General features: G+C 40.1%; 1 protein-coding gene across 1 annotated transcript in view; it reads left to right on the top strand.

Annotated features, from left to right (window-relative positions):
* Positions 1 to 22,862, top strand: part of LOC306762113 (stromal membrane-associated protein 1-like) — a gene marked incomplete at both ends in the record, with an annotated part of 151,310 nt that overhangs the window by 55,655 nt on the left and 72,793 nt on the right. The window contains one exon of the mRNA XM_079248511.1: positions 444 to 521. Within this exon, the coding sequence (XP_079104637.1) occupies positions 444 to 521 (78 nt within the window). The remainder of the gene's footprint in view (positions 1 to 443; positions 522 to 22,862) is intronic.

The following is a 22,862-nucleotide window of genomic DNA, read 5'->3' as shown; positions in this document are numbered from 1 at the left end:
GTTGGCATCAGGACAGTCTCATTTGCACATAACAAAGCAAGACAGAAGCATTAACCTGAAAACACTACATCAACTCTGCACACTAATGTCTGCACATTAAATCTGCATGGTGAGTGCATTAAAATCACATTAAGGAAAGGGATCTAGTTGTGGCTTTGACGTACAGCTAATCTTCACCACCAGGACACCGGACCCCTCTAACTGGATATTATAATGGACACTGAATGGTGACTTAATGAAGAGAAGTGCCTTGTTTCTGCATTTTTAAGTAGCATCACATGTTAATTATGGAGCCCCAGTTGTGATTCACCTGACATTGTTTATGGGGACTTTGTCTGTCCAGAGTTTAACTTCTACTCTTCCAGCTGTTGGGGGCCTGGGATTTAAGATGATAAACCTGTAAACTGTGGTAAACACGCCGCCATCGCCTTTCTTTTTTGCAGAAAGAGGGTGAGAAGAAGAAAGAGGAGAGGAAGAAAGAGAAGGATGCTGATAAAGTGGAGAGGCGCAACAACACAAAGGTACCGATGCTGCATACAAATAACAGCCAAAGTTCTGTTGTTTATTAGAAAATATATAGCTGAAGCTCAGAGTCAGTGTAACCCAGGATGGATAGGATAGAACCTCCCAAAACAAGAGAACTTGACCCAAGAAGACACGAATGGCATCAGACCCGATCCAAACGAAGGGGAGAGCACCAACACCTGAGGGGAGCAGTAACCAAATGTTGTCATGGAAACTACAACACTGGCAAAACAAATAAAGACAGACCACTGCAGTTTGTCCTTAGATCAGCATCTTAGTATCTCAGGCTCCAACAGGCGAGTCACGGAAAGCCAAAAAAACATCCTTCATCAGTGAGAAGGAAAGAAGAGTCAAGCTGAGGCTTGGAAAAGACCACAGCAACTGGACTGGAGTAGACTGGACTGATATTCTCCGGTGAGTCCAGTTTTCAGTGTTGCTGTCTGCGATTTAGACTGAGACAGTAAGAAATGGAGGAAAAATTATGATTTTTATTGACAAAGTTTGTCTAAAAAAAACATGTTTCCTTATGCTGAGCTTTGTCCCCACTGTAGAGGATTAACATTTCCTGCAAATCCACAAAAAAAGTGATTATAAATCAGGGATTTTCTGCCAAATACTGATTAGTGAAAAACAGGAAAATGTACAGAGGATTTCTTTTCTTTTCATTTATGCAACACTGTATCATTCTGTTATTTAGATGGAGTTAGATTTGCTTCAAACATGTGCTCCTAAAAACACGTTTGCTTCGGAAATTAATAGAAATATGGTCAGCAGTTCACAAAAAATGAGGCAAAACTGCTCAGTTCACCAGTTCAACCTGTAAAAATGGCTCTGTGCAGGTTTAGTGGTGCAGCGGTGAAACAGGTCCCACCTCAAACCGTTTCCTGCTGCGTCATGTTCCAAAGGGATTTCATAGTATGTTTAAAGTGGGTTTGCAGTTTAGGATAAACCAGTATATGGTATGACCTGGTGTACTTTAGGGCTCTAGCAAAGCATTAGCACTTTGATCTTATTAAGACATAGAATTTATTTTATTTTTGTAATAACTTTAACATTAATCATACAATCTGGAGACTGGAGACAGAGACATACCACATTTGTGTTGGAACATCCACATCTAAATATCTAAACTTTTCTGAATATTTTCTATTTGTGATTAAATTTGCTCTTGTAATGATCACAATCTGGTTTTAATTATGATCATATTTTTTATTTGTTTCTATAACCTGACTTTGTAGGAACACATGGATACTAAAAACAAGGGATCCAAAATAGAGTCGCGGGGGAGCTCCACTTGTCATTATTGTTTGAGTTGATCTGTAGCTATTAATTCATAAAAAGTAGTAGGGCTGGGCGATTAATCGGATTATAATCTCAGTTACGATCTGGGTTTTCAACAATCATAAAAATAAAAGGGTGCGATTATTTTGCTCTTTGCAGTTTCCTCTCCTGCTGTCTTCAGCTGCTAATCGAGCGTCTCTGGCATTGCAGCGCTGTGCTGTAAACTCCTCCCACAGCCGCTTTGGCTTCATTCAGACACTGTTGCCAACTTGGCGACTTTCTTGCTAAATCTGGCAACTATTTTTGTTAAAAGCGTTTAGCGACAAATCTAGCAACTTTTACTGGAGTTATTAGAGACGTTTCTGGTGTTTTGGTGACTGACTTGAAGGCACATATTGTTCTGCAGTTACTGTAAGGACCTGTCCTTACAGTCCTTACAGTGTCCGGTCCTGAAAGGCTACCATCCTGCAGGTTTTATTGTTTTCCAGGTACAACACACCTGACCCAAACCAATGGCTCATTAACAGGCAGGTGCAGAAGATGACAACAAGTTCTTGGAGAACCTTTTCGCTTGGATCAAATGTGTTGTACAAGGGAAACACTGAAACCTGCAGGATGGTAGCCCCCAAGGACTGGAGCTGGTGACCCCTGGTTCATACCATTGTCAGTGACAACTGGCTGCATTATTTTCCCATACATAGTTCAGGGAGTTAAGTCACTGTAATATCCCTCCGTTACGGGGTGTTACCATAGCAACGAGTTAATCAGCTGGTTCAGATCAGCTGTCTTTTAACAGGTGAATGAGAGAAACGCGCTGTAGCCTGACAGCGGTTGTTTGGCATAAAACGTACATCGAGGACGACATAAAATAGTTCCTATATAAGCGGTAAAAGTGGATTAAACAACTCGGAACCGTTCATTAGACGGTTATGATGCGCGACATGGCGTCGAGAACACCACGACGTGCAGCGTTGTTTAAAAATACTGAATAATTGTGTTAAATAATCGATATCTCAATTTCAGTCAAAATAATCGTGATTATAATTTCTGTCATAATCGAGCAGCCGTACTAAGTAGCCCCTGTCTGTCATGTAGGATTCAAACCAGTTCAGAGCTGGACTGAAGCTTCCCACCAAACTTGCCGGTCATTTTTCACAGGATGTTATGGTCACTGTGTCAAAAGCAGCACAGAGATCTAGCAAAGCCAAAGCTGAACTTGTGCTGCCGACTGTGTTCAGATTAATGTTTAAGACTTTGATGTGGGCAGTTTCAGAGCTGTTGCTGAAATCCCGACTGAAAGGACTTGATAGCTGCATTGGCATCACAGTGGGAAATTTTACAGCTTCAAAAAGTGTGGTGACTGTGTTTGTATTCCCTGCAACCACACAGCTTATGTCTTGTAATGATATTGATACCAACAGTCTGTATTTATTAGAATATTAACATTTGAGATTTCTGCATAATGGTTCGCCACAACTATGCTGGACAGCACGGCTGGACTTTGTGAACCATCACGCTCAAACTTACACAGATTTGTTTAATTTTTTTGATTAACCTTTCCGTTTTTGTCAGGTGACTGCTCCAGACACACACTGTCAGCAAACCTACCAGCTAAAAGTGGTTTAACTAACTGTGGTCGGCTTTTTTTCCTTAAAAAAAGAAAAGACACTGATCCCGCTTCATGTAAGGAGGAGAAGTGTGCTTTCTATAGTGTTGCATTATGAATGTGTGACAGGAGGGAAGCGGCTCCGCCTGAATCCTTGAGTAAACCACCTCATAAGCATTCATGTCGCTCACAGATGCTTTAGTTTCACTGCATGCATCAGTATGGATCATCTCATTCATGCACAGGGGCGAAGAGATGAGAAGCACATCTGGTAGCTTTGATATCATAACTTGGACATTAAACAGGCCTGTAAAAGATATGGAATAAATCTTCTCCTCACATCAGTCGGTACCTCAGGTGAAAACCTTGTCGCTGAATATAGCTTTTTAAAACAAAAATGAATAGAGACTCTTGGTGAACCAGACCTCCACAGCAGAATACATGCTAATGTCATGGCAGAAAATGTCCGCAGCTGTTTTTCCATCAGAAAACAGATGGAAAGGTAAATGAACATTAACTGCTGTCAGCCATGATGAGTGTTTGCTCAGAAATGAGTGATGCGGGTCTGAAGACGTCGTGATCTCAGGGCAGACTGACGTCAGAATGAGCTGCAGTCAATCATGTCTGCAAGTGAGGTCATGGGATGTGTGTTTGTGTGTGAGTGCTGTACATGTGTGTATGGGAAGGGGGGAGTGCCTTTCTGGGTCATGGTTTGCAAATTCAGAGTGTTTCCATGGCCTTCCAAGCGGTGAGGGAATAACATGGCTCTCAGCTGTGTGGCTTCTGCTCTGCGTGTGTGTGTGTGTGTGTGTGTGTGTGTGTGTGTGTGTGTGTGTGTGTGTGTGTGTGTGAGTTCATATGTTCTACAGGGAGCAGGAATGTAGGCTGTAGGCAAACAGACAGTGAAACAGAACAGAATCGGTCTGCTTTTGTCTCAGGCTACATCAGCGACATAGATGTTCATCAGTTGGATCATTTTCATGTTCCAGCCATTCACAATGTTTTGTCACATTTCCATACAGCATATAAATGTCCTTTTCTTTTGATTGCACTGGTGGAGTTTTTTTTTTACTGATTTACTTCCATAACACTCAAATAAAACAGATATTTCCACTTTATCTGGAATAGTTTAGTCTTATTGGTGATATGTGAACTGATTTATTCACTCCCCAGCACCAAAGAAAACGTCCCAAACTTCTCCCCCCTTTTGCATCTTTCCCAAAGCAACTATCATCTGAGATCCAACGACTTCATTACTCTGTCTGTTCCGAAAGCCTGAACTGTCTTAGGTCAGTCTTCCTTTTGCCTTGCTGCAGCAAAGGATTGGATCTCGCTCCAAAACTGCTTCAAACTCTCAGCTCTCCCAATAATTGCCTTGTTTAAATGGAAACTAAAACATCCCATAGCGTTCCATTGTAATTGTTGACCACCCCCCACTTCTAGTTTCCTTCTGTATAATTTAGTGTTTATTTAAGTGTTTTTAACTTCATAATCTCTTTATTTTTGGTTGTGACACTTCATTTGCCTGTATTGTTTCCTTTCACCTTCTTTTCTGGCCTCATTTGATCTGGGTTTGTTTTGTCTGTTTGGCCTCTTGCCAAGTCATCATTGTAAATGAGAAGTTATTGTCAACTGATTTTACCTGGCTAAATAAAGGTTAAATAAAATAAAAATAAAACACCTGTTTAGTTATTTAAGACAAATAATCACATGGCAGAAGCTCATGATCAAGACGGCTTGCTTAAGTTCAAACTGTGCATCAGAATGAGGAAGAAAGGGAATTTAGATACCAAAAGGTCTTTTTGATATCAGAGCTCAGTGGGAATGGACAGACTGGTTGGAGATAATAGAAAAGCAAAAGGAAGTCAAACAGGCACTGGTTCCCAGCAAAATATCCAGAATAGCATCTCTGAACACAACAAAGTCAAACAAAAGAGGGTTTTGTTATGCTAGCTCTAGTTTTCTGAGCTCTCTACAGTGTTAGAGTGTTGAATACTCATCAGACGTATGACGCATGTTTAAGTTTTCCAGCATGCGCTACGTTTGGTTTCCATGGCAACGGAAAAGATTGGTTTTAGAGAGTTTTTTTCTACTTTGAAATTTCCGTGGAAGGACTCAGTGATTGGTCATCTTCTCTAGGATGTGCACGTTCACGAGAAGAAAGCCACGCCCACCTTAACTGCTCAGTATAACTATCCATAGAAGTTGACCAATCAGACGCGGCGCGCAGGCAGGACAGAGGGCGGAGCTTTCTCTGATCGCTTGTTTCTGCCAGACGCTGATCTGAGAGGATCAATACAAAGTGAATGAAGGGGTTTGTGAAAAATGCTTGATTATTTCTTGCCTTTCTGGGCTTGCTTGTGAAAATAAATTAGACTGAAATGTGCTTTACAGAGGCACTTTATAGCAGATGGGCTGCAACAGCAGAATACCACACCTGGTTCAGTATTACGCAGTATAACATGGAGAAACATTTTTCCAGAATTGTTCCACAATTTTTTGACACATTGTGTCTCAAATTGGTAAATATCTGTCCAGCTTTACATCTGAGAGACTCTTCTTCTCTGAAATGCTCCTTTTATATCCAGTCATGTTGCTGACCTGTTGCCAGTTAACCTAATTGTCAAATGCTCCAGCAGTTTTCTTTTGGTATCAAATTTCTTCTCCAGCTTTCTTTTTCCTTCTTATTTTCCAACTTTTTAAAGTTGTTTAGCTGCCATCAAACTCTTAAGTGAGCTAATATCTTCCATGAAATAGCAAAATGTCTCAGTTTCAACGTTAAATATGTTATGTTCCACTGGGAATACCATATGAGTTGTTGAGATTTATGGGTCATTACATTTTGTTTTTATGAGCTGCTGTCACATGTTGGATTGAAAGTGAACAGATTTGCGAACATATTGGCAGAACCGGCTATCGGGATCCATATGTAATCAGGGGGCTGCAGCTTCTCTGTTGACCTGCAGATATTCTAGCACTGATGTTCGTGTGTGTGTTAGCATACAGCGTGCCGTGAATGCTGTATGTGGCGAGAATAGATGTGTGTGTGTGTGTGTGCCTGTGAGCTGGCAGATATATGTGATGGCGTTCATCTCCCTTTCATCCTTCTCATTCTTATCGGCTGTACTCCTGCTGTTGAAGAGTCCTGGTGTCAAGGAGATATTTGAGGACATCGTGTGTGTGTGTGTGTGTGGGAGAGAGAGACTTGTTAGTCCAAGTGTATGCTGACACGCTGAAAGCTGTTTAATCTTCAGAATAGCTGGGAACATGCTGACAGCCATGCTTTTCTCTCTTCTTTCCCCTTTGCACACTTCTGTCTTTTCTCTCTTACTTCTTCCACATCTATTTCTCTCCTTCTGTTTTTATCTGTCAGTCTGCTGCATCTCCTCCTTTCCCCTCAAACAAAGACATTCTGTAAAATCAAGACAAAAGCCGATCATGCAGCAGAACGCGTGCATGTCTGCAGAAGAGATGCGCACACACACTGCTGTCGGGACAGATTTCTGGTTTGAAATCAACACATATGTGTCACTTTATAGAGCTTCTGCTTTTAAAATCAAAACAAATTGTAAGCGCAAAAACATGGCGAACATGGCGTGAGATTCGCAGCTCACACACATCGGTCAAATGACGATGCTGCTTCACTCATTGAAGATAGAAATGGATGCATGTATGTTTAACTTGTGTTCTGAATTATATCTTAATAATAATAAGGGAGGTGACGACACAATCTCTTGCAGTTTTGTAAAAGGAATTACACACCTCTGAATACATTACAGTTACAGGGTTACGTGAGTAACAAAGGGCTGTGTGCGTGTGTGTGTGTGTGTGTAGTAAAGTACGCGGTATAGCTGATTTTTTTTTAATGCACTTAACTGAGACACTTCTACCCTTCTCATTACACCATAACAAGGTTTGCTAAACGTAGTGTGGATGTGGCGGTCAGGGGGGAAAGGCTTGGGTCCACCACCAGTTAGTGTGGGTGGGAGCCAGCTTGCACCCGGCCTGGGAAGGGATGCAGAGCCTGTTTCTTTTTCTGTCTCCTCTCTTGTTGGAAGGTTTTGATTGTCATTTGCTCCCTGATTTTTAGCTGCAAGTGATATGTTGTTAAAAGTTTGCATTCTCATAAAGCCTCCCTCTCTCAAGACAGAAAAATGGGTGTAGATTACAGACGTTCATATTGTCATTCACGCTCGGCAGCTCTTACATTCCCCAAAGGGAAAAAGTGTGATCTATCTTAGTGGGGTCTGTAAGGAGTGAATACAGAATGACATTTGGTAACATACAGCAAAATTGAAACACCCAGCCTTTGGGAAAAGATGTGATCAAACTGGTGCATTTGTGTCTCAAAAATGGCATCTTTACATACAGGCGGTTCTCGACTTACTTCGTATAGACTTTACAATGCTCATTAAATAAATGTAAAATAAAAGAAAATAGAGCGGGTTTTGAAGTTACGAGGGTCCAAATAAGCTCTTACGACGCGTGACACAGAGGCTGAGACGACGCCTTAGTGCGTATTTTAATTGCCTGTACTGTTTTTCTATTAATATGATGTATAATACGTGTATTAAGATAGTTATTTAGTGATCAAGAGGGTGATGTGACGTATTTAAGGATAAAAATTGACTTATGCAGAACTTCGGGTTACGTCACAGCGGTAGGAACAGAACTGGTTCGTAAACCGAGGACCGCCTTGAAGTTATGCATCTCTTTTACAATCACGCACCCCCTCATGTCATCACAGACACTGGTTTCCATGGCTTTTACCGAAAACAGCATGAGCGGTTTTGGCTTCTAGAACAAGAGAGCAAGAATGCTATATTCCCAGAAACATATAGTTTCAAGCTGCATTTGTTGATGCAGCATCAAACTGTGCAGTGAAAATGGTTTTCCATCGTACTCGGGGTGATATTGATCCTCGTGGCAGAATGGTCTCTCATATAGTACTTAAATGTGCTCTCTCATATCAAACAGTGACTTCCGGCCTTGGCCTTTATGCAGTCAGAGGTCCCCATGGCAACTTGAATTTTTTTTTTTTTATCTTATGCTCAGCAGTTGTTGGAAAACCAATTTCTTTGTTAATTTGCAGCATCAGAGTTCGCCTTTGCAGAGATCATGTTCACATGTTGTACTACTATCTGATAGAGCTCCAGCTGCACCAAAGCTAAATTTATATTTATCCTGAGATTGTGCAATTTTCTATTTTTTTAAATTTTTTTATCAGTGAGACTGACACTTTCATTTGTGGTGTGTGTCGTCTTTATTTATTCTTCACCAGTAACACATACACTGATATTTACACATCTTAACAAATCTCACAAGCATCCCTTTACTGCAAAAGTTTTCAAAGATGTCTGTGTAGCTGCAGAGGCATACTTAAATACTCATAAAAAATGTTGACTTGGATGTGTGGTTTTCAACAAGACTGGTGAGATACAACCCACCTTGGCTTGGTAAGACTACACCTTGTTGGATGCTTTCATTGATACCCAGTCCTGACACCCCTACCTGTAAATCTGCTGATTGTAGCATCTTACAAAGTCATGTGTATGTTCTTTAAACTTCTTTTTCTCGACTTCCCTCCTGACTGTATCCAAGTGCACTGATTGCATCAGATTTTAGATTTGCTTACTAGATACAGCAGAATATATCAGCGAAGATGTTCGAAATATTTTCCCCTGCATATGTGTGTGTGCTATTAAATACTCAAGCTAAGCAGAGAGAATATTACCTCAATATTCTCATTGCTTTTCCTAAAACTACCCAGATTATTGTGAAACACGCAGCACAGTAAATACAGGATGAAGAATTTCATTTTGAGTCTCTATTGGAAATAAGTTTTTAACCATTTTGACATGTATAGGTATAAACCAAGACACAGTTCATCCAGTAGATTTGTATTTCTAATATTTGAGGCTGAGTGGCTCCGACAGTGAAGCTCAATGTTGTTTAGTTTGTGGCACTCATACAACGATTGGGCATCAGCTGCCATGTAATGTATTTATCAAACACAAAATAAATTAGTTGCAACAACAGTTCATTTAAAACAAGAACTGATAGTTTTATTGGGAAAACAAAATGTATACAGAGCTGAATTTGCTCTGAGAAACAGTTTAACACTTCAGATGTTGAAAACAAAGACCAGTTTCTTCACTTAAGAACTTAAAAACCTTGGACAGAAATCTCTGCAGCCAAGATGAACAAATGTTTTTATTCTAACTTTATTTTTCTGCAACAAGCAGGAGTTGATCATTAAGGCAGACTTGGAGTTTAACTAAAGATCTCCAGGGAACGTGAGGACGCATCAGCATCGTGGATATCCTGATAACACACTAAAATGCTGGTTAGAACGGTTTATAATGTCTTTCCACCTCCCATTGGCTTACTGCTTCTGATTAAGAAGCTTTCCTTATAGGCTCCATGCTAATTAGCTCTAATTAACTCTAGCAGAAAGTTAGTTCAAAGACATGTTCGATGAAGAAGGGTCAAACGTGCGTCTGTGGTGGCGGAGGGAATGCTGTCGCAACATGATAGATCTGCAGATCTATGGCAGAAACTCTGCAGATCTGCGACGTGCAGTTTGAGAGCAGAATAACTAATTTTCTGAGCAATCAGTGTCAGAAACTGGTTGGCTGTTTCAGTTTTTCTCTAGTCTCATTTAGCAAACAGCTCCTGTTTAAACTGAAGTAGGTTTATAATCATATTTGGGGCGGCATCACTTAGATGTCGAGGCTCAGCACACAGTTTAGAGACAAGTGTTACCTGTATGTGACGCTTTGGCTCCGGCTAAACATGGGTTTAGATTCTCACTGCCACATGGAGGCAGTGCTTAAGAGCTTCAAATGGAAGAGTCACTGAACAAAGTTCATTAGCTTTGTGGAATAACTACACAAACTGAGAACTTTAAAGTATAAACTCAAGTCATAAAGTATGGTTACAGGTGATGCTTTTGTATTCTTTATACATGTACACATTATACATTTAATCAGATGTTTTTGCCCAGAAACAGGGTCTTTGTTTACGTTTAAACAGTCTGCAATAGTCCCGCTTTACAACTCTTATCAGCCAATATAGTTTGCTCTGCACTTTAGACTCTTGCTAATGCGATTGGCAATCCCTGCTGAGTCGGCTTGAGGCTAGCAGCTAGCAGTAAGTGAGGTCTCACCAGTGCTTTTGTTTTGAGAAGCAACACCGCACATTACGCCCATTTGTTTCTGTTTGTTCTTGCATTGTGACAACCCCCACGGACAATATATTTAAGATAAACTTTCCTAATCCGGGAGAAAATTTGACATTGATTGATCAGACACACCACAAAAACAAACAAACAAAAAAGTTTAACATCTTGACAAAGGTGGCAGTTTTTTTGTAATGTAACTTCCCTGACCAACCCTGGTTGTAACGTCACTTAGTAGGCAAAAACAGACAAAAAAAACAAACAAACAAAACACCTAAACCTTGATGTTGATTGCTAAATAGAGCCTTTTGGATGATAAACTTTTGCTTGTTTAGATCTGTTAACTTTAAATTACACCGTAGTACAAATGAACATACATCAGAGCGAGCTACTTTTATGCCCATGTGTGTGTGAAGATCCAGCCTACACCCTTATATAGAGGTCATTTATCCTTTCACAGAACACTGGGTAGATTATGCCTTTATCCTGAGAAAAAAAAGTATCCTGGAGAGCAGAAGGGTGAGACTAAGGAAGGACCAGAGGGGAAGGGGATTAGGAATGAGCTTTTAGAGTTCTTCAGTCCCACTCTGCAGAAGATAAAGTTTAAATTAGGTCATATGAGTTGATTCAGTGTTTTAGATTGATGAAAACACAGAGACTGAATTAAACTGGTTATTGGCTAAAGACTGATGATAATATTTACAAATCATGTTTATCACAAACATCCCCTTTTTGACTTTACAGTGTGTTTTGGTATATTGCATTTCCTTTCAACTCTGTATTTATAGTGCTGCTGCTGGAACTGCTAATTTCCTGGAACCTGCCTGAAAGGCCGGCAGTTTTTAGTTAATTTAATCCTTATAAAAACCAAAATTTTAGTATTAAAAATATATGTGGTTACACCACTAGACTGGGGGGAAAATAACTCTGCAATACCTAAAGCCAAAACAAATCCTAAAAGTATCTTTATAGAGGAACGGTTGAAATAAATTATTTACGGAAGTGTGTATTAAAAATAATAAAAATCATGAAATATAAACCACAAAATTGCATCATCCAAAAAAGCATATATGTATATGTGTGTGTGTGTGTGTGTGTGTGTGTGTGTGTGTGTGTGTGTGTGTGTGTGTGTGTGTGTGTGTGTGTGTGTTCAGTACCTTGAAAAAGTATTCATACCCTTTGAGCTTTTACACATTTTGACACCTTACAACCACAAACGTAAATGTTGTTTGTGAGATTTGGTGTGACCGACCAACACAAAGCAGCACATAAACTGAAACAGATCAAAATTTTAAACAAATATAAATCTGAAAAGTTTGCAACCCACCATTTTTTTTACAGCCTTTAGAAGTAATCTAATTAGTTACCAGAAGTGTGACAAACCATGACTGTAAGATCCCCTATTTTAGGACTATTTTTGGGCATACAGCTTTCTCTGTGAGGAGATCTAAGTTATGGAGACCTTAGGACCATACCGGATTTTAAAAGGTTTCCAGACTTAAGAACTGGATAAAGACAAATTAGGACTGCACTCACGTTTAGTATTGTAACTTTTCCGTGTGGGTGGTAAAACGGTGGTTTTGATTGAATGTATCGACAATGCTCTTATTTCGGACTGATTTTTATTGACAGCCTTGAATGTGTTTTACTCAATTTTACATTTTGGTTTATACATACGTATTTATATTTTGTATGTATATATATAAATGCACATATGTGTATATACTCTTAATATTGCATTGCAATGTAAACTGTGTATACTTTCTTGTATTGTGTAAAAGCCCAACGAGGGACTGCCATTGAAAATTAGCATTGGCTAAAATGCTGCAGTATGGGCCATCATTCATGGAGCATACTTGTCCCTATAAAATAAAGATAAAAATAAATAAAAACAAATAACTGAGACCACCTTTGTGTGTATATCACTCACATTATAAATCCACCTGTTCTGTGAAGATCTTGGTGGTTTGTTAGAGAAAATCGGCATCGTGAAGACCTGGGAACCCAGCAGACAGGTCAGGGATGAAGTTGTGGAGAAGTTTGAAAAGGGGTTAGGTTATTTAAAGATATTACAAGCTTTGGACATCTCAAGGAGCACCGTTCAATCCATCATCCAAAAATGGAAAACGTATGGCACAACTGCAAACCTACCAAGACATGGCCGTCCACCTGAACGGATACAGCGAGCAAGAAGTGCACTGTTCAGAGAAGCAGCTAAGAAGCCCAAAGTCCTTCTGGAGGAACTGCAGTGATCTACAGCCTAGATGGGAGAATCTGTCCACAGTACAACTATAAGTTGCGCGCGCCACAAATCTGGCCTTTATGTAAGAGTGGTTAGAAGAAAGCCTTGGTTGGAAAAAGGGATAAAAAAGTACCATTTGTCCTGCAGGGACACCATTAATATGTGGTAGGAGGTGCTTTGGTCAGATGAGACCAAAATTGAACTTTTTGGCCAAAATGCAAAATGTTATGTGTGGTGGATAAAACTAACACTTCTCATCACCCTGAACACACCATCTCCACTGTGAAACATGGTGGTGACAGCATCATGCTGTGGTGATCCATTTTTTTCAGCAGGGACAGCAAAGCTGGTCAGAGTTGATGGGAAGATGGATGGAGCTAAATCCAGGGCAGTCCTGTTGCACGTTGAAAAAAGACTTAGGACTGGGAATGAAATTCATCTTCCAGCAAAACCCAAAGCCCGAGCTGCAATGGAAGAGTCTAGATCTAAGAATATCCATGTGTTACAACGGCCAAGTCAAAGTCCAGACCTGACTCTCATTGAACATCTGTGGTAAGACTTGAAATTTGCCATTCAGACGCTTACCATCCAACCTGGCTGAGCTTCAGCTGTTTTGCAAAGGGCAAACATGTCAGTATGTAGATGTGCAAAGCTGATGGAAACATACCCCAAAAGACATGCAGCTGTAATCGCAGTGAAATGCGGCTCTACAAAGCAGGGGAACTGAACACTAATGTACACCACACTTTTCAGATTTATGTTTGTTTAAAATAAACCATGCATCATTTGTGTTCCACTCTTTATTTAGTGCTGCTTTGTGTTGGTCAGTCACATTAAATCTCAATAAAAAGAAACATTCAAGTTTGTTGTTGTAAGGGAAAACGCCGAAGAGTAGGACTACTTTTTCAAAGCTCTGTGTATACACACATGTTGTACTAGAGTAGCTGCAGTTGTTGGCTGCTGCTAATAATCATACAAATGAAGAACAAAGCAAAAGAAAATACCCATTTACTCATTTATTAACCCTAATATCTTAGTACTAGCAACCTGTATGAGCTCATTCACTGCAGTTTTAAACCAAACTAGATGAGTCCTTGTTCCTGATTTTATAATTAACGCAGTCTTCTTTACTTCTTTAATCAAGCATGACAAAGTGTCGATTTTTTCCCCAGCTTGCCATCACACAGGTGTTCTGACAGATGTTAGACGGTAGCCTTCATACCAGTGTGATCATGCTTGTACCTTGGCTCAGCCCCCAAACAATAGATTCACTTTATAACAACTCTCCACCCACTGGTGCTCCATCAGTAGGATCCGATCTGTTTACTTCACCCACACTGGCTCACCAGTCTTAAGAGATAACACGACAGCACTGAAATCTGGTCATTAATTGTCCATTTGCAGCACTCTTGTTTATTTCTCTTGTCACTTTTGTTCGTTGCTCAGCAAGAAAGCTTCTTGAACTTTATTTAGACCTTCAGCTTTCACTCGAGTAGCCACCGCTCAGACTAAATAAACTTGTTTTTTAATGCTTGCAACTGCAGGGCAGACGGGGTGATGCGTTAATTGACACACGGGATTCTGGGATATGTTGCGCATTTAGATGAAAAATTAACCAGAAGCACTGACTTCTCTGCCCGGCCGTCTCAAATGACATGGTAATTGTATAGTCAGCAGCCATATTCATTGAAAAATCTACTTAAAATGAAATACACAAGGCCATATTTCAGGCAAACCTGCACGTAACACAGAGAGCGACAAACAGCTACTGATTTAAATTCATGCTGTCACTGACAGTAGAATAACAAGTGGCTCTCCTCTTTCTTCCCCTCTGCGTTCATACGAAGCCTTTTTCTTCAGCTCGATTGGAGTTGTCAAAGCTCAGTTTTGTTTCCTTACTTCCCGTCCTTTGCCTGCAGGCACTTATTATACACCAGCACTTATTGGAAACTGGGATCTCTTCCCACCATTATGGGAATCCAAAGAAATCCTCTAGAAGACATACATTTGGTTATCTCCTGCTTGCTAGTGGTTGTAAGACCATTTCACCTGTTAAACTGTCTGTGTTTGGCAGAATTTAATACGTTAACATGTTATTTATCTGTTTTATAAAGAAAGAAATATTTGTTCAAGAATCTTAGACTTAATAATAATTATCATAATAATAAAAATATTCAGATTATCAACGGCAGCTATATACATGAGATCTCCCTTGACAGAGCAAATCTGTCTGGCAAAAATATGGCATGCAGATTGCTGTTCTGTATGCTGAGATGCTGGACAGGACAGGTTTAAAAAAAAAAAAAATACAAAGAATGAATAAGATATTTGTTGCAAAGAACTAGGCTAAGTTCTCCAACTCTTCCGACAAATATAGCTAAACTAAGTGTGGTGGTGCTTCTTGAAGAGCTGAGTCTTCAGCTTGCTCCTAAAAGTAGACAGAGACTCTGAAGAATGGAGAGAGTTTGGGAGGTCATTCCACCATCGTGGCACAACAGAGTCTGGCTAGTGATTTAGTCCCACGTAGCGGTGGTAACAAGAGGCGTCTGTCACTGATGGAACGTAGCTGTCAAGAGGGAGTGTAGGCCTGGATTAGGGAGTGAAGGTAGACAGGAGCCGTTTGTGTCATTATTTTTTAAGCCAGAAGCAAAGCTTTGAATTTGATGCATGCTGCGACTGGAAGCCAGTGAAGTGTGATGTGCAGCGGAGTGACATGAACTCGTTTGGGTTGGTTGAAGACCAGACGTGCTGCGGTGGTCTGGATCATCTGCAGAGGTTTAACAGAGCACATAAATTGGATTCAGGATCCTGCAATTGATATGAGACAAAGTCATATAATGATTTTTACACAATCATTCCAGTGATATCTAACAGGTTGCATGTGCAAGGTGCAATGCTAACTTGAATGCTAGAGGTGCTCATGCAAACAGGAGAATGAATATGAGTTCGAAAAATACAAATGCAGATAGTTTTGAAGGATCTTTGCAACAAGCAACACTTTTAGTATTGTTCTTCCCGCTGTGCTGTGATAAACACTAAACTAGCGACCAGTAGCGGCTGGCCAGTAGAGGGCGCTAGGGCCGTGTCACCACTCACCACAAGTAGAGAAAATTAATAAAGAATTAAATAATTGGAAATATATGTATATATGTTTATAGATTATGTTAATCTATTTTCCAAAGTTACTAATTTGTTGATGTTTTCTTCCCCGGGGCGCAAAAATCTTTGCCCATAGACTCTCGCTGTAAGTTGTACTTGCGCAGTTGCTTCTCTACAATACAAGAGATCAGGGGCCTCATTTATCAAACTGTGCATAGCAACGCTGACTACAGGTGGCGTACGTACGGAAAACAGGAAATGCGAGGCAAAAAAACTTCCCGATTTACAAAGCGGTGCGCACGCACGTCCCACGCCTGTTTCGCTTCATAAATCAGGATCAACACTAAATGTTGTGCAGGTGAGGGAACATCTTGTCACGCCCACATATTGGCCATAAAAGGTCAGGTGAACACCCCTGATAAATATTAATCGAGCTCATTTCCATGACTGTTCAGCAGGAAAAAAGCCAAAAAGAGGATTTTTTAGGAAATGAGGTAGAAATTCTAATTGATGAGGTTGTAAAATGTAAAAATACTTTATCTGGTGGAGACGGGATGGACATCACCACCGCCAGGCAGTGGTTCCACCTTGTGCTCTAGCTGCGGTGTCCTCGCAGAGGAACCAATAACTGCCATCAAGGAGGAGGTGCAGGAGATGGAGAGAAATAAACACCACCCTGACAGAAAGATAAACTTGAGAATAAATGAGAATTCTCCACCTCTGATGTGTTGCATCACTTCTAGACATAAAGCAGCAGCGTTTGGTTCCAACGTGAGAGGATGATTGACAACACAATCATTCAGATTGGATGATTGATCAGGTGAATGCAGGTAAAGTGCTGACGCCATGTTATGTAGTGTCTCCACTATGTGCACACATCTGCAGCTGTACGACAGGTTTCCTCGTGGACATCGAGGCACCTCCACCTGCCTCCCATTGCCCGATGGCCGCTACACCACGGCGTGTCTGGTTCTGTTCTGCGCTCTGGGTTGGGAAAAGGAATGATCAGCCTCAACCCGTCGTTCATTTCCCTTTGTAAGGTGCCGGCTCGACTCCAGAGTCTCCAAGCTCTGTGTGCCTTTACGTATTTGGGTGCATTTTATATCCAACCATCACTTCATCTTCTGTATCTGCAGGTGGAGGAAACACCCTGATCAGCCTGATGATGGGCGACCACCTCATTTTAATGCAATTATTCATTTAGACTTTCATTATTATGGCATCTTCTGTATGACTTAGCTGTGTGAAATGGTTTTTATAACATGTAGAACTGCTTCGTTTCAGAACAGATTTTAGTGGTTGATGTTTTACGCGGTGGAGGAACAATATCAAATGTGTGTTTTTTTTCTTTTCTTTTTTTTTTTTTTGCAAATGCTGTTAATGTACGGCACTCGGCGTAAAGGTTTATATTTGATTTTGAACAAATGTATTAAATTTCACACCATTTCTTTCATTTTATTTCCTGCCTTTGGTGTCGCCATTTCCCGTTTCTCCAGATTTTGTGCGTAGGGACGTTTTACGTCCAAACGTTTTACCGCCAAGTCGTGTTTTGATAAATCCCAAAAGTTGACTATAATTGGCGTACACTGGGTTTTGTGCGTGCGAAAGCTTCATAAATGAGGCCCCAGGGCTGGTCCGTGTGCTGCTCTTTTGCGCCGAAAGCTGAATGCCGTTGGATTTCAATACCACCACTCTACCAGCGGATGACACTTTCATGTTCTTTCTGAAACTTTTGCATCGCATCGGGCCTCGTGTGGACAGCCAGCTCCAGACCATCGACTCATTCAGCAGTTTACAGATAACCTACAACATTACAGCTAAAGTAATCATAATGTTGCGCTGGCTAATATTTCTGTGGTGGAGTTTTATAATGTTTTTGATCTCAGTGGTGTATTATTCAGAAAACCCACTTAAAATAGGACATACATAATATCATATACTTTTACAGAAATAATGTGTTAATTTGCATTGTCCTTAAATAAATTTAACACATAATTAATTAAAATAATTAGTTTTAATATAATATCATTGTCATTATTAGATTACAATTATACATTGTAAAGCTTGTATTTAATTCGCTGTAATCATGTTTGAGGTTCTTTCACCGAGCATCTGATCAGTGCTGCACTGGTACAAGCAGACAGATTCCAGGAGAAAACATCCTGGTTTTAACCAGTCTTTTGAGAACCCTGCTTCTCTGAAGGACAGAAGGACAAAAATTATGTACAAAACGTAAAAGACCATATGTCATAATGTTCCTGTTCATTTATGTGAATACACTGACTTGATACTTTAGTACATTATTTGCTTGCTTTTTCATACGCCTATTTTGAAGTTCGGTTGCCCCCCTGGAGAAAACGGCACCGCGGCCGCCACTGTTAGCAACAGAATGGTAAAATGCCATGGGAAGACGCTACTGGTGCATCGCTCTTTTTACTAGTTCAGAAACCTAGTGCTGGGCACTGCCCCCTAGTGGTGACCTCCGGTATTGGTCATCTTTCTGAACTATGCTTGCGTTGTTATCAGCAAGTACACGCAGATATAGGTAAATATCATAGCAAGTATATCCCGACCCCAAACATGCATGACAGGGTTCCCCAAGACCTGGATTGAGAAACGCTGGAATAAGGAATTGACTGGATTTCGGGGGTGATCCAGATCACCACCTCGGTCCAGCAAGTTGTTGAAAGATTCTTTACAATGGGGATAATTTTGCCAGTAGCGCTACTTACTCCAAAATAATGTCCGCAATCAGTCAACGACAAAAACAACGACAAGGGCTTGGCAGAGGTCTGCACCCTCAGAGTGTTTCTATTGTAAAGATTTACATGCTTGTTTTTTTTTCTTTAAAAAGCCCAACCAGGATAAGAATTAGCTTAATGCTATGTACTCTTCATGGAAAACACCACTTACACTTCATGTGTTGTGTGTTTTTGTACATTGTTCCTGATGATTAGAGGTATAAATAAAAAATAAATAAATAAAATAAAATAGGGAACATTTGGACGGAATATTTGTCATCACTCTTTCTTTCCCTGACTAAAACACAGCCTTGAAGAAGGAAAGGAGTTTAAACAATGATGTAAATGTAGAATATTTGCTTTGTAGTGTAAGTGGTTGTGGACGAGCTGTTTACAATAGTTATGAAGAAAACAGCTGCAGAATTGCATTTATGATGATCTGTGTTTGCCGGAGACTGTTTCTAAAGGTAGAAAAGCAGAGTTTCATTCATGTCCAGCCTTTGTTGAATCATTTTTATTCTAAATAACTGTGAATCACAGGTTTTTCATTTTTGCATGGATAAAATGATGAGACCATAAATAGTCTTTCTAAGGCTTCATCATTTTTATAAACCATCATTCTTGATGTTTTTTTTTTTTTCCTTTTGGTTTGGTTTGTTTTTCTTTCCTTAACTCTAACAAATAAATCTTATTTGAAAGCATTTGGAAATGAAGGCTATGTTTGGGGTAAATAAGGACAAATAAAGGACAAACAATAAATTAATCTCGATTAATTACATTTTAATCGCATCGTAAAATTTGCCCCAAAAGTTTTTTTCATTTAAATGGATTTTAAGGGATTATTAAATCAAAAAACAGAAAAAGAGATTAATATTAACTTCAGCTCTATTAATGCCTGGAAAAACCCATTTAATTTTAAAACAGTAAAAAAGAAATAGAAAACATCCCTGGTCGAAAACTGAACTGAGCAAAAGTGTCATTTGAAATACTTTAACCAACAGCTGCAGCTCCAGTTATTTCTCTAATCAAGAGTATACAACATGTTACAGTAATTGTAACTTTCAAAATCTTTTCATCCACATTTTTCATTAATAGACATTAATATCTGACAGTAAACCTGGATGAATGAACCAGCTTCAACTTTAGTCTGTTCATGCAGCAGAGCTGATCACCTCCTGCTCTGACTGCAGCCTGATGACGGATGCTGCATGAGGACTAAGCTAAGTGTGTGTTCTTCTGCGTGGTCGGTGAGATAAGGAAAGAGGAGGCTGCTGCTAACGGAGAAGAGAAAACTACACGTTCCTTTCATGTCACTCACCAATAGTCCCCCAATACCACTTGCAACTTGTTGATGCTCATTTTGTCTTTAAATGGACTCACCGAAGGGTCTGAAACAGTGCTAAATATAGCGCTAATGCGGCTAAGTTAATATTGGAAGTAGGGTGTGCATCAGTGTAATCGGTGTGCCAGGAAGTAACTTTTGAAGATCTGGAAGTCATTTTAAATGCCCATACGTGTGTTTACTTCTGCATGTGCAGTCCTGACCTCCTGAACTGACTCGACTTATAATGCAAACTAAAACGACATTGTTTAAGTAAGAATAAAATAATAAGATTAAAGAAGTTATCATCCTGCCGTGGAAACATTTTATAGCCAAACAGAAAAAAAATGCAAATGTCTTGTGGACAGTTTATGAATTAAAGTTACAATGATTAAAAAATTGCTGTTTCTTTTATATTATTTTCACATTTACCATCCCACAGGCCAGATCGAACCCTCTGGCGGCTGGTATTAGCCCCCAGGTCATATGTTGGCCCCCTTAATATAGACAGAAGGAACAATGAAACTGGACTAGGACTTCCCATGATGATGACTGTACATGTGAACAAGACCAAAGTGATTTTTGTTTATTTTTGCGTTATTTTTGTTTCAAAAGTGGCTAATTTATGAATATATCATCTGACATCTAATATCAGCAGATACCAGGTCCTAATTTACAATTAGAAACTGTTATGTAGCGTGATTGCCACCGATGGCGATGGGTGAACTGTGCTGGGACTGAGAACCTGCTGTGTATTCCACACATGTACTCCACTAAAACACACAGTACTTTCCAAGCAAGCGGTGACTCCATTATCTCTCTGGTTGTCTCCTCACCTCCATTCATCTCCCGTTTCTCCTTCAGACGTCCCCCCCTTCGTCTCTGTCGCTCTTTCTGCAAACAGCGAGCCTCCGTCGTCCCGTCAGACTGCTGCTGCATGCTGCCTTTTCTCCCACTCCATGAATCAATTATCAGAAAGAACAAGAGGTTCCTTTCCTCCAACTGAAGTCACGACCACGTGCCGTCGCTGGTGACAGAAACGAGTGAATGTACCTGTGCTGACGGCTTTTTCCTCGTATTTTTGGGCCATTCAGGGCAGGAGTTTGGGGAGTGTGTTGTGGTGAGGTGCTCTGTGCATCTGGACTGAGTTCATCTCTCAGAGATTGGATGTGACACACAAAGATACGCACACACTTAGCAGCCGCTGCAGTCGAAGCGTATCTGTGGTCGATTGGAGTTAGTTTGAGCGGATGGCGTGAAGGGCAGCCAAAGGAGCGGCGTTCTGTGACTAACGAAGTGATGCACCTACTCTCTCCACACTCACGTATGCCATACACTAAACACACATAGAAAGCAGTAAAACTGTGCTCTTTGAGATCTAGCAGTCAAAAGATCAATAGTGTAGCCACGAGGAAGCTAGGCTAATCAATAAGCTGGCTGTGCACTGGCAGGGGAAGAGAAGCAGGACTGGTTCCCAAGGAGAAATAAAAACCCATCCACCCTCTCTCATGATAAATTTACTGATGCAGACATATGCAGCCACACACAGCACATTTTCCCTGCTGAGATGCAGCGCTGCTCATTTACAGGTGAGACAGTCAAATCCCAGCCTGTCATGTTCGCTGAGCCACAACATTAAAACCTCTGCCGGCTAAGCTGGAACTTCTCATCTGGTTACAGTGCAGTTTTCTACGGAAAAACCCATCCTGGCATTCACACGGATTTTCCATTCCGTTGCCACCTACCTTCCCTTTTTGCAGTCTCCTCCTGACAGCAGCGCTCCCCTTCAGCAGCAGCCAGCAGTGTGCTCTGCCAAAACTCCCCAGTAAGGACCCTGACAGGATGACAGGAGCCTGAGGTGTTCACCCAGTCTCTGAACTCCCCCTTATAGTTGGGGTATAAGTCACAGGTTTGATGATGATACCTTATTAAATCGTTTCAGTGGATAACCACTTGATTTTTGCCAATATCACAATGAGCTTTATCGATTTTGATCAGATTTGATTGTAGTGGCCATAATCAATATGAAACAATACCACAAGCTGATTTAATGCGTTGGTACCAGATGTCTGGTACCAGTGTGTGGGACATTATTCAGTCTCCCTTTCAAGTACCTACATGTTATACCCTATTGGAAAGCTGAGATTCTTGAGATATGCGTGATATATATGTCATTCAAGGCTGTTAACGTATCCTATTTCCAACCAGTTGCAAATTCAGTGTACTTTTGAAGCAGCAGTAGCTGCTTACAGCATCAAAAAGGTTCCTGTTACATCAGCAAGGGTCCAGTTAAAGTAGTAGGGCTGTGACGATATGCTTTTGTCCCGATTCAATTCGATTCTGATATTTTGGATGCCAATTTCATTTAAATTGCGTTCCTTACAGTTCTTCGATGTTGCTGATTTATGTAGTCTAAAGCAAAACAAATGTATAAAACTTTTATTTGCTCATCATTTTTCTTGATTTTAATTAGAAAAAAAAACAACACAGTAGCCAGCCCATTATTCTGCTGCTAAAATGCCGGTCAATAAAAACAATAAAAATGTCAAAAAATTTATAATGGACTATTTTATTTGGAAAAAAAAAAAAAAATTAACAAAAAAACTTTTTAACAAAAAAAAAAAAAAAAAAAAAAAAAAAAAAATCTATTTTAAAATTGTGAAGCAAAAAATCCTGATATTCAATTTTCCGATTTGATTTTTGCCACCCCTATAAAGTACTCCAGTACAATACAGTATTTGGTCCCCAATAAGTCTTAAAAGAAACATTTTAGCCCAAAATAGCAGGATTTTAAGGGGCGAACACTACAGCTTCCATTGTATCAAATCCAAGAAAAAAAGTAAAATATCAGAATAGAATCTGTATGT

Source organism: Telmatherina bonti (genome assembly GCF_933228915.1).
Source record: "Telmatherina bonti genome assembly, chromosome: 11".
Taxonomy (NCBI): domain Eukaryota; kingdom Metazoa; phylum Chordata; class Actinopteri; order Atheriniformes; family Telmatherinidae; genus Telmatherina; species Telmatherina bonti.
The sequence above is the reverse complement of the archived record's forward strand: the minus strand, read 5'-3'. Positions and strand labels throughout refer to the sequence as shown.